Source organism: Astyanax mexicanus, chromosome 16 (genome assembly GCF_023375975.1).
Source record: "Astyanax mexicanus isolate ESR-SI-001 chromosome 16, AstMex3_surface, whole genome shotgun sequence".
Taxonomy (NCBI): Eukaryota; Metazoa; Chordata; class Actinopteri; order Characiformes; family Acestrorhamphidae; genus Astyanax; species Astyanax mexicanus.
In genome coordinates this window covers 9925626-9939112 of record NC_064423.1, presented here as the reverse complement: position 1 = coordinate 9939112, position 13487 = coordinate 9925626, and the positions used below count along the sequence as shown (strand labels likewise).

Sequence of the window (13487 nt, the reverse complement as noted above, 5' to 3'; positions counted from 1 at the left end):
GTCAGGCTAGTTTGAGTGAGTTATTAGCTATAATGTACTGTATGTGGACAGATGTTCTCTTCCTTATTGATAATCTTTAGATGTAAGGGTGGGTGATGCCTAAAGGCAGTATTGTGATACTACTGTATGCTACACAGAAATGCTTTAAATTTAGCAAAACTCCACCCGCCTTCCATTTCAGATAAAGCAGCTGTGTTTGTTAGCACTGTGGCTAACCCCCTTCAACCCTGCCAAGCCCAGCTGATGCATATGTTAGCATTGTAAATCCTACAATGTCCGACTGTTAGCATTACGGCTAACCGCTCCAATACTACCATGTCCGACTGTTAACATTGGAGCTAACCCACTCCAACACTGCTGAGCCTTAATGTTAGCATTGCAGCTAACCGCTTCAACCCTGCCATGTCTGACTGTTAGCATTTCAGCTAACCCACTCCAACCCTACTAGGTCCAACTGTCAGCATTACTGCTAACTGCTCCAACCCTGCCATGTCTGACTGTTAGCATTACAGCTAACCCACTCCAACACCGTTGAGCCTCAATGTTAGCATTGTAGCTAACCACTCCAACCCTGCCATGTCTGACTGTTAGCATTGCAGCTAACCCACTCCAACACTGCTAGCACTGAGTTAGCATTAGAATGTTAGCATCATGGTTAAAGAGTCCAAAACTGCTGGGCCTGGCTTTGACTAATGTGGCTGGGATGCTTCTGACCTTGTTGAGACCTTGTTAGGTGATTTATGTCTCCTCCCCTGCTGAGTCCAACTGTTAGCATTGCAGCTAACCTGTCCAACCCTGCCTAACCCAGCTTTTAGCATTGTGGCTAAGCTACTCAAACTCTGCAATGTCAATATCAGTGTTAGCATCCCAAGTAACCCCCTCCTACCCTGACACTGTTAGCATCAAAGCTAACTTTTTCTGCACTAGTATTTGTATATCGTACTGCCCCCTGCCACCTTGCATGCACAGTGCATTGTGGGCGGTGCACAGCTGGAACAGCTATAAACACAATGAGCAGACACACAGACATGTATTTCTCTGTTTAGGACTGCTTTTATTACATTAAATGTGTAGATAGAAATACTAAATCAGATTTAGCACCATTTGATTTATCTCAAAAAACCTGAATATCACTGAAAAAATAGATTATTTCAGTAATTCAGTTAAAATGTGAAACTCATATATTACATAGATTTATTACACACAGAGTGATCCATTTTGATGGTTTATTTCTGGTTTATTGTTGAACATTAGAATATTATAAAAAAAACTGTGGTCCCTTGATTTCCAAATACAATTTAAAATTTACTGATGATCAGTGATGGTTTGGAGAGACATGTCATCTGCTGGTGTTGATCCATGGTGTTTTATTATCAAGTCTAAAGTCAGTGCAGTTTTGTTTTCCAGGAAAATATTACAGCACTTCATGCTTCCCTCTGCTGACTACTTTTATGGAGATGTGGATTTCATTTTCCAGCATGATTTGGCACACTGCCCACACTGCCAAAAGTACCAATTGGTCTTATATAATATTCAGATTTTCTGAGACACGGATTAATTGGTTTTTCATTGGCTGTAAACCATAATCATCAAAAGAAATATATATATATATATATATATATATATATATATATATATATATATATATATATATATATATATATATATAGATTAATATATGAGTTTCACATTTTGAACTGAATTACTGAAATAAAGTAACTTTTCAGTTATGTTCTAATTTAATCACAATAATAATACCATATTTTGCTGTCATCTGTATATAAATATACTGCATTATTGTTCATATTTTACAGTGACTTTTTAAACAATACACTAAGTGTTTATTGTGTTTCTATCCCCTCTCTGCTCCTAAGATTTTTACATCACATCTCATAAAAAAATTATATTGCAGATGTTAAGAGAGCATGTGGACCAGAGTAGCTTACACTGATAAAAGCCAAAGAAGACTGAAGGCAGAAGATCCTGTTGGCGATCATGAAGTGTGTACTTACAGGTCCCTCAAGCCCTGTCTGAGCACAAAACCAGTCACTGGTTACAGAAATGCTGACCAAAGACCTCAACACAAAAGACTGGGAAGTGAAAGCCCAGTTTGATGATGTGTTCCAACAAAGCATCACTACTACTTCCCTTTCCCTCAGCAGCCTGTAATGTTGCACACCTCAAACAGGCCAGAGTGCCTTCAGCACCAGGATTGAGAAACACTGCCTTACACTTAGAAGACTTTCAGAGAGTAAAAGGGTCCTGGAAGCCTGATCTAAGTGAGTTAGAAGTCCAGTAATAATCTCATTACTGTTGCTGGGAAGCCCTGTTCAGCTTGTATGAAATATTGATTATGCCTTTTGTATTAGGAGATGCACCCTAACACATGACGCAGACTCTGAATGTGGTTGTAGACGATTGCAGAGCTGTAGTGAAGTTTCATGATGTTGACAACAACATCAACTTTATTTCACGGAGGTACCCTCCAGTACTTTTACCAGACATGGATATACTTTAAAGTAGTCAGAGGTGGAATGAGTTTTGATGGGAGCCATGATGCTCCTGAACGCATCCCACCTACAATAAAAACTGATTGGCTGACTCACAGACTGTTTGCAGAGAACAGGCCAATCAGAACCCTCTCTGCTTTGCATGCGCTTCCATTCTCTCCCTCCCCTCTCTATCACACATGCAACTGGGGGGGAATAAGTCTGTGTCCCCTTCGTGCGTGTGCTAGATTTCGGGAGATTTTATTTGACTTGCGGGTGTCAGGGAGCCGTTATTGATATGCGGTAAACTCCCGCGACTTCCGGGAGACTTGTGAAGTCTGATTATAGATGCAACGAAATGTACATTTTTAACCGAAACTGAATACCAAATATGATTTTCATAAATGTTGTCACTTTTTTCACCATTTAATGTATTGCATAACCTATCATTTTTGACCGTCAAAGCACAATATGTTTACCTCAGCAGTGTGACTGTGAAAGTGTTTTTTTTAGTCACACATTTAGCTAGACATCTACCGTATTAGTGCAACTTATAAGCTATACATGTACCTCAGCAGGGCGTTTTAGTCATACATTTACCTCAGTATTGCCATTCGAATCGTGCATTTAATCTGTGTGAGTGCAGACTAAATGCAGCCAGAGAAAGCCAGTCAGTCTTTTGGTAAATAAATAAAATCTAAAGAAAAATTACAGCTTAAATGGCTATACTAGCCCTGTGCAGCACATATCTTTCAGATGAAAAACAGCTGTTTTGTTGAAGAGCTTGCTAGTAAAAACAAGCTTGATAAGTAGGGCTGGGTATTGTTTTAACATTTTTGATACCGATAGGATACTTTGAAGGGAGGGACAGTGTGAGAAAGGGAGAGACTTGAAGAGACTGAGCGAGTGAGCGAGAGACGCTATGACTGTGTTTAAGTGTTGTTTGTCTATTTGCTCTCTGTTGCTTTCTTTCAGGTCCTTGTATCCGTAAAGATCTGCTGAACTGGATGCTGGCTACAGCGTGTCAGCAGGGTCATTTGGAGGTGGTGAAGCTGCTGGTCCTCAGTTACCAGGCTGATGCAGAAGACTGTGCCATGCACAGCGACGAGTTCGCAGTGATCACTGGCCTGCCGCTGTACGCTGCTGCCAGAGCAGGTACACACTCCACCAAACTCCACCACACCAGTGCTGTTTTCTTCATTATTTTTCTTCTGAAATAAAGGCTAATAAGAGTTTGTCCTGTTTGAAGTAACTGTCTCTGAGGGTGAAGTAATTGTGCATTATATTTAAAAGCAATCTAAAATACTATAGCTGAATGCATTCACTGGGAGGTGTGTCCAAATATTTGTTTATATATGTTTTACTGCTTGTAGTGCAAAAATGATGGGCCACGCTTTTAACTTATTTATTATAGATGTGGGCCTTCCATTTATATATTTTAACCATTTAAATTGTTGCAGGCTGGGGAAGATTAGTATGAGCAGAATGCTGTGTATGATTGTATGGCTCCTCACCAGTTACTGTCAGGAGATGTCTGTTGTCCTTGATTGGACTGTAGGATCCTAAATCAGATTATATAACTTATATTAACATTTCACTCAAGAGATAAAAAAAAATAATAATAATATTTTTGTATGTAAGCATCATTTCTTAATACTACATGTATTGCTTGTTTATATAATATGATTCTCATAATAAGCCACATTGCTCAAATCCGTTTTTTTGCTTAGATTGGATTTGGCTATCCTAACGGTTCACATTCACAAATGTAAGTGACCTGTATCTGTGTGAACACTTCGCCTTCTTCACCAACAACAAAAAACAGCGTATTTGAGATACGACTCATAGCTTTATAAAGTGAAATGGATGAGTTAGCAGCTCATATGTGGAGCATCATTTGCTGGAGTGGAGTTCATGCTCAGGTCGAGGAGGTGAAAAAAGGCCAGGCGGTTTGCTTTTGCTGTTTTTGCAGTTTTAGCTGCACCGAGAGATGTTTTTGGGTACGAGAGAGAAGCACGTAGCGCTTGAGTAAAAGCAAAAACAAGACTCTGAAAATGATAACTGAAATCAGTCGCTTCCTATAACCATCACACACCTCTCAACTGGACAGGAGCATTACATGCTTTAAACCCATAGTCATTTACCCACAGTTTGGTTTGTAATATTTTTGGAGGTTTACATGAAACTATATACATTTTTTTATATCTTTTTTTTCTGGCTTTTTTGTTGTTCCTGTATAGAGCGAATAAACGTGTATATAAAAAAACATGCATAATTGCAATACTTTTCTGGGACAGAATTTCGGGGGTGCCAAAACTTTTGGCCCTGACTGTGTGCAGATAAACATGGATATAAATAATGGATCAAGTTTGGTTTGCTGATTGAGTGCAGCGTTTGCGGCTTCATTTAAAGTCTCGTCAGCCAGCGAATACTGAAAACAGGGGATTTTCTCACACTACCTACTTTCCCTGTTTAATCCTGACAGAACATGAATTAGTTCCTCTTTAGAGCGAGACAGAGAGAGAGAGCGCGAGTGAGCAGGCGAGAGCGAGAGAGCGCGAGAGAGAATATGGAACATGTAAAACTTCCTGCAGTGAAATGCTCAGCCTCGCTTTTTCTTTTGCTCAGGAAATAAAGAAATAGCCAACTTTCTGCTGGAGAATGGAGCCGGCTTCTCTTCCTACACCTTAATGGACCACAGGGAGTTCAGCCAACAGCTGCTGAGACAGCGCCTCCTGGAGGAACAGGACACGCAGTGCGACGGGAGCACGCAACCAGTGAGTTTTACTTCACTTCACTGCCTTGCTCTGTGGAGGTTCTGCAGTTTTGAGACGCTGTAGGAACCTCTTTTCAGCTAAAACTGAGAGAATATATTCAGTGCTTGTGTAGATATGTTTTTTATGTTTCTAAACGGTCAGAGATGTAAGCAGAGTGTAAGGTTCAGATTACAAGTGTGATATTTAACCTATGAGGAGCACTTCCTTTATGTAAGAGGTGTGTGTGTGTGTGTGTGTGTGTGTTGGAATTCTGTGCAGCCATATTTGTCTCTATGGAACTATATTATTGGGTAGAGATGGGAGACACTAGATTTAGTATATTTAAAAAATATACTAGTGCATTTCAGAAATAAGAATATAATTAAATGTGACTTTATTTCAGTAAGTTCAAAATGTGAAACTCATATATAGTAGGGCTGCAACGATTAGTCGATATATTAGACAATGCCGGTTATTTAAATTTGTCGACTACAAATTTCATTGACGACTAATCGTTAATTTGTAACAGTACCGCATTACACAAAGTGCTGGGTACAGAAGCAAGCAAAAAATAATGATCAGATTAGTTGACTACCAAAATAATGATTAGTTGCAGCCCTATTATATAGATTTATTACACAGAGTGATCTATTTTAAGCGTTTATTTCTTTAATTGTTGATGATTATGGCTTACAGCCAATGAAAACTCAAAAACCACTGTGTCTCTAAAAACCAATTGGTACTTTTGGCAGTGTGGGTAGTGTGCCAAGTCCTGCTGGAAAATGAAATCTGCATCTCCATAAAAGTTGTCAGCAGAGGGAAGTGCAGTAAGATTTTGTGGGAAAACAAAACTGCACTGACTTTAGACTTGATAATAAAACACAGTGGATCAACACCAGCAGGTGACATGTCTCTCCAAAACATCACTGATTGGTGGAAACTTTGGACTGTGTGTCTCTCCACTCTTCCTCCAGACTCTGCTCCCTTGATTTCCAAATGGAATGCAAAATCTACTGATGATCAGTGATGGTTTGGAGAGACATGTCATCTGCTGGTGTTGATCCACTTTGTGACATCAGAGCAATCATATTTAAACTGGTTATATTTGCATCTTAGTATATGCTACACAAGTGAATTGTAGCTGTGTGTGTCTCTGTGTCTCTTTCTCCAGCCTCTGAAAGTGCAGTGGTCAGGACTAAAGCTGCAGTGGTTGGAGCTGGACTGGCTACTAGACGTGTCCTCCAGGATCACAGTGCTGGATCTATCCCATAATAATCTAAACTCTCTGCCCTCTGTGGTGCCGTGGGGCCTTATCCACCTCAACACACTCAACCTGTCCTACAACCAGCTCAAGGAGCTACCAACCCCCCAGTCTTCTCAGGAGATCATCTGCAGCAGGTACAGGAGTGAAGTTCAGTAAAGAAAAGCAGGTTAACTTAACAATTTAACTACTGTTCACATCCAGAGACTCGATGCCTTAATATTTATTTTTCAAATCTTTTTTACAATCAGATCATATAAGGACTTAGTTACATACAACATTATTACTTAGTACAACTCCCCAAAAGTGAAACATAGCTTGAAACAAGTTTCTTGCAGTGATTAACAGGTATCTTCGCCCATTCCTCATGGTCAAAGACCTTTAGTTCTTTGAGATTCTTGCCTTTCTCAAGTCCCACCAGAGATTTTCTATTGGATTTAAGTCAGGCGATTGTGATGGCCACTCCAGAATCTTCCAGCCTTTCTTCTGCAACCAGCCATGCTAGAATTGGAGGTATGCTTGGGGTCATTGTCCTGTTGGAAGTTCCAACATCTCCCAAGCTTCAGCTTTGTCACTGACTGCGTGCTATTTCCACCCAAGATCTCCTGATAGTTAATTGAATTCTTTGTACCTTCCACACGGTGGAGATTCCCTGTAAATATAAAGTTTAATTTCTACTCATTATGGTTCTGTTTAAAAAAAAAAAAACACCTAAAACACCTGATTGAAACTTCTGTTCTTGAGAGTGGTAATCTTTTAGGATTATTTTTTTGTGGTATATTAGAAAATTATTTTGTCTATTTTACAAATCCTTTTTTACAAATCCTTCTTCATGCAGCTCTGGAATTGTTTTATTTATTTATTTGTTTAAAAAAATAGTTTCTTTGAATTCACCAAATTGAAAACCTCTGGTATATAATCAAGAGGAAGATGGATGATCACAAGCCATCCAACCAAGCTGAACTGCTTGGATTTTTGCACCAGGAGTAAAGGCATGAAGTTATCCAAAAGCAGTGTGTAAGACTGGTGGAGGAGAACATGATGCCAAGATGCATGAAAGCTGTGAAGTAAAAACCAGGGTTATTCCACCAAATATTGATTTCTGAACTCTTAAAACTTTATGAATATGAACTTGTTTTCTTTGCATTGTTTAAGGTCTGAAGGTTCTGCATATTTTTTGTTATTTCATCAAATATTTCTCATTTTCTGCAAATAAATGCTCTAAATGACAACATTTGCAATATATGGAATTTGGGAGAAATGTTTTCTGTAGCAAAATCAGATAAACTGATTTAGAAACTACAGTGGTCTCTTATTTTTTTCCAGAGCTGGATATAGAGTGTCTTGTGAGAATCTCAAATCGCATATAGTATACTCTAGTATCACCTATGTTTCGAACACTACAGAATGTTCTTCATCCTAGACGACCGACCGCCTTTGGTTTATTTGTGGCCTTAAGCTTTCTATAAAGTAATGTAATCTCTCTCTTTTTCTCTCTTTGTGTGCCCTGTCTGTCTCTCTCTCTTTCTCTATCTCTCTCCCTCTCCCTTTTCTCCTGCTCTTCTTTGGCTGTCTTTTGTGTCCTCTGAAGACTAAGCCAGGTCAATCTGAGCGAGAATGAGCTGGAGTGTCTCCCGACAGGTCTGCTGCACCTCAGCCAGATCCAGCATCTCTCCGCAGCCAAGAACAAGCTCACCGCCCTCTTCAATATCCCCAACGGTACCCCTGCGCAAACACACACACACACACACACACACACGTATGCATGTGTTTCCACTGAAGCGAGCCGATCCACACAGTCACGGCTAATTGTTGGTAGCAGATTATTTACAGGAACAGATTGAGTGAAGGGTAATTAGATGATTGTTTAAACTCAAGTCGAGAGCCCCTGATGATTAATACGAGTCAGAGCCAGTCTATCTGGATCTGATTTCCATCATAATGCTTTTTAGCTCATGATTATGTAACAGTGTACTCGCCATGGGCTGTAGGTGCCTCATTTACTGTTGATGAACAGCTTGGAAGGCTTGTATTTTCTGTTAAATGTTGGAAATTAGATGTTATTATGATACTGTTTTAATATAATAAATCAGTACACTGGCATGGCCATGGATGATCTTCAGTGCACATGGTAGAAGGAATGCTCACTAATCTTACCTGAATATAATTTAATTGGAAAGTTACTTTATTTCAGTAATTCAGTTAAAAATGTGAAACTCATATATTATACAGATGTATTACACACAGAGAGTGATCTATTTTAAGTGTGTATTTCTTTTATTGTTGATAATTATTAAAACACAATTGAAACCCAACATAATTAAAACCCAAAAATCAGTGTCTCAGAAAATTAGAAGTTTTGTAACTATTCGAATCCACCTACTGCAGACTTTATTCCCAATTTTTGTCCCCAATTTACAAGGCTAATCACCCAACCCACTCATTAGGACTCCCCCTATCTCTATCTCTCTTCCGATACATGGGAAGTCAGCCACTGCTGAGTAGCATCACAGCGCATTTGGAGGAAAGCGCAGCGACTCGGTTCTGATACTTTAGCTCACAGATGCCTTGTGCTGATCAACATCACCCTTCGGGGTGATGAGGGGGGGAGCGCCATCTACCCACCCAGAGAGAGCAAGACCAATTGTGCTCTCTCAGGGCTCTGGTAGCCGATGCATGACCAAGCTGCATGACCAGGATTCGAATCTGCGATCTCCCGAAATAGTGGCATAGTGGCAGCACTTAGCCTGCTGGACCACTCGGAGCCCCCTCCCTACTCCTCTTCTATTGTCGGTATCTTTCTAGGTGAATGCATTTATTAAAGGGGGTGTCTACAAACATTTGGACATGTATACAGTGCATGAAATTTTTGTTTGTTATACTGTTGTAAAAATATGAAGTCTCTCTCTCTCTCTCTCTCTCTCTCTCTCTCTCTCTCTCTGTTTAGGTACTAACTGGATTGGACTGCGCCGGCTGCAGGAGCTGGACGTGTCTGATAACCACCTGGCTGATCTGTCCTCGCCTGTGCTGCACTGCTTTAAAGCCCTGAGCAGCCTCAACATCAGCAAGAACAGACTCAGCCGCTTCCCCGACCCCTGGGCCTGCCCTCTGGTATGCTGCCATCTCCCCTTTCTTCCCACTGTGTGTGTGTGTGTCTGCATCTGTGTGTCATTTCATATTTGAAGGATTTGAGGCTAAAAACAAATAGTTGAAATGCTTCCTCTCCATGCTGTTTCGTTTTCAATTATGTAGGGGAGAAAAACAGCTTAAATATCAGGGGTTAGCACAGTCGTCTCTTTAATTTTGCCACTGTATTTTTGAACTGAAAGAATAATGTACAATGGTCAGCCAAACATTAAAACCAATGGACCAATTAACGCTCGCTTCCACTATGATCGGGAGATCGCTGGTTTGAATCCCGGTCATGCAGCTTGCCCTCAGCTGCCGGAGCCCAGAGAGTGCACAATTGGCCTTGCACTCTCTGGGTGGGTACAGTAGATGGCGCTCTTTCCCCTCATCACTCCTAGGGTGATGTCGATCAGTACAAGGCATCTGTGAGCTGATGTGTCAGAACCGATTCGCTGTGTTTTGCTCCGAGTGCGCTGTGATGCTACTCGGCAGTGATGCATCAGCAGCAGTTTGAAAAGAGGCAGCGGCTGACTTCACATGTATCAGAGGAGGCGTGTGCTAGTCTTCACCCTCCTTATGTTGTGGCATCACCAGTGATAAGGGGATATACAGCTGAGTAGCAGCAGAACCGGTGGACAGCCAAGCTTAATTGGGGAGAAAAAATAAATCTACATAATGTACAATAGGAAGTGCTATAATGTGTAATATTGGCACTGCTGTGCTGCGGTCGTAGGCACAAGGATGCAGGCCAAGTATAGAGTAGATCAGCACAGCAGTGCAAATACTTTGAGTCTATCATTGTAGTTATACCACAGTTCTATTATCACTATTTATTGAAAGATTTTAAGTTAAAGAGGAGGAGAAAATAGGATCTGTTTGGTTATAAAAACTCTGCGAGTTAAAATAGTTCCATTGCTGCTCTGTTTGTAGCTGCACTGTTTGGCTTGTAAGCGCTGCATCGTTGCTAGGTTACCTGTATATGGAGGAGTAATACATGGAGAGATTCGGTTACAGTGCGTTACCGGCTGATAACGGCACACATAAAATATCTCTCAGCCAATCACATTGCTGACGCATATTACTGTATTTCAAGACTATATCTTAGCTTAGCAAGTGGCCTACTGGCCAACCCAGCACTAGAAAAAAGTTACATTTCAGCTTACTTTTTTATGTGGCATTTCAGTCTGTAAGGCTGTTTAGTGTTTTGTGGTAAACAGAATGTTAGCTAGCTAGCTATTATACTGCTAACTGAGCTTATGCTGACAATCTTCTTTGTCCATCTTAGCAACAATATAATCATTAATATAAATTTAAAATAATGCGTTTGCTTTTTTTTTCCACAGAAAATCTGTAAAGCTGCATGCAACCAGATCGAGAGCCTCCCCGACACCATCTCCATCTTCTGGAGAACCCACCTGAAAGAGGTGGACTTCTCTGAAAATGCCCTGAAGGAGCTGCCTTCCTACATATTTGAGCTTGAGGTGAGGAAAGATGTATGCCTTTTTATCTGAAGCTGCTTTGAGTCCAGAACAGCTACAGCTGCAGCACATCTGGATATTAATAACAGTACTGTCCAGTTTTAGGATTAAAAAGCACCGTATCTTTATTTACTGGGAAAAACACTAATATTAAAAATGAATAATATATAATAAATCATGATAGCCTTTATTGGTGGGGGTGGGTAATTGTGAGAAATGATACAGTTTAATAATAAAATGTGATTCTACGCACCAATAATTGAGATTTTCAACAGGTTGCAACAGAAGTCAATAATCCAACGTTTCATGATACTAATAATACACGTTATATATCCAGAATTAAAGTAAAATAAATAATACTGGACAGATGTTATCTGTCTCTAGTAGATATTTTTAGGAAATGAGAACAGTGTGACTTTTTCTTTCCTGCTACCAAAAGCAAAAACTTGTAACCTGATGGCCCATAAAATAATATCTCAATATTTCAGGTTTTTTTTTTTGTGATCATGCTACAATGCTTCAAAATTGTTGGCAATATTATTGTGCACGATACAATATGGCACACCATTGATATACAGTGGCGTGAAAAATATTTGCCCCTACAGATTTTTTTTTTTGTTTTTGCTTTTTTTTGTCATAATGATACTTTAATATTAGATAAGAGATAAGAGTAAATATAAAAAAAGCTATATATATTTTATTTATTAAAGGGAAAAAAAATATCCAAACCAGTCTGACCCTGTGTGAAAAAGTGCTGCCCCCTGTGGTGGAAAATAATGACAGGAAGAAAGAAATTTTCAGAGTCTCTGAGTCTTGATCAGAATGAGTAACAAGATTTATTGAGAAGCCACACGTAATGAATACAGAGTGAACTCCTCCCTTGCAAGAGTGCCATGCTCTCTTTATACCTTTTAGATCCTCCCATCCCTTACTTCCCAATTATGGGCACAGTGCCACCATTGTGACACGTCAACTTCTTCTGACAGGTGGTATGACATAATCCCTTAGTGAGCATATCAGACTGGTTCTCAAAACACCGCAAGCAGAAGGAAAAATGACCCTGGCGCCAGAATTGTAGACAGAACAATCCGTGACGTGCACACATACATAGACACACACTGCTTTCCCCAGATAGAAAAACTCTCACTCAGCATCTTAGATATGCTCCTGAGTACACATTATCATCGCATGGAACAAAAAGTAATATCATTAATAGTCGTCATTGTTTATGAATCATCACACGTCATTGATTATGAATCATTTCAATAAACACCTTCCATCACACCCCTAAATCTAATAGCTTGGTTGTGTCACTCTTGGCAGCAACAACTGCAATCAAGCTTTACTGATAAGTGAAAGTGTGACTTTCACATCTCTGTGGAGGAATTTTGGTTCACTCTTCTTTACAGAATTGTTTTAATTCAGACACATTAAAGAGTTTTTGAGCATGAACGTCATCAATCAGATTTTGACTAGGCGACTCCAAAACGTTCTTTTTTTTCCTTCAGAGGTGAACTTGTTTATCTGCTTTGGATCATTGTACTGCTGCAGAACCCAAGTACGAGCTTGAGGTCATGAACAGATGGTCTGATATTCTCCTTCAGGATTGTCTGATAAACAGCAGAATTCCTGCTTCCATCTATTACAGCAAGTTGTCCAGACCCTGAAGCAGCAAAGCAGCTTTAAAAAATATTTTTTAAATATCCTAAATGAAAATAAAACCTCCAACATACTAGCACATTTATATTGTTGGGCTCTTCTTGCTATGTAAACACAATGGGTGGTAATAGGTCTGAAATACATTTTGAGCTTATGTCCATATATTGTAGAATAAATCAATTAAACTAATTATTGTACAGGACTAGATAAATAAATATAGAAAGCATTTATAGAAAGAATAATAAAAGAGGTTTTACATCACTGTGCTCACCATCTCCAAATGTCTTCTCATGGGAGGCTAGCATAATTTGTAGTCATTATAATATGAACACCTTGTTTTGTAAATCAGAGCTTAATGAAATCAAGTGAGCTGGAGATAGAATTAAATTTAATTGAATAGAATTGGATGAGTGTGTTTAGGAGAAATCTGGAGGCAAATTTTATTTTTTTGAATATTTCTAAGAGAAAATATTTTAAATAATGTAATTACATTCCTAAAACATCTGCACATTTGTATTTCTTCATATTAAAGATGCCTGTATATTAAAAATGTACCTGTAGTTCTCCTTTTGGCCTCATGATGGCATTGCTCTCAAAATTTGTGACCTTCTTTCTGCATGTAATATCTGTAGTTTCTTCGATTTCCATTATGATATATAGTCTATGGATGACTTTTCCACCTTCAGACTCTCTGTATCATCCCGCGCTTGCAGAG

The 13487-nt window shown here is 39.4% G+C and overlaps 1 protein-coding gene across 2 annotated transcripts in view; it reads left to right on the top strand.

Annotated features, from left to right (window-relative positions):
• The window catches only part of lrrk1 (leucine-rich repeat kinase 1), a 150066-nt gene that overhangs the window by 46218 nt on the left and 90361 nt on the right, over nt 1–13487 (top strand). For both annotated transcript variants that reach the window (XM_049465458.1, XM_049465459.1), the window contains 6 exons: nt 3465–3644; nt 5118–5266; nt 6417–6643; nt 8098–8225; nt 9454–9617; nt 10979–11116. In XM_049465458.1, the coding sequence (XP_049321415.1) occupies nt 3465–3644; nt 5118–5266; nt 6417–6643; nt 8098–8225; nt 9454–9617; nt 10979–11116 (986 nt within the window). The remainder of the gene's footprint in view (nt 1–3464; nt 3645–5117; nt 5267–6416; nt 6644–8097; nt 8226–9453; nt 9618–10978; nt 11117–13487) is intronic.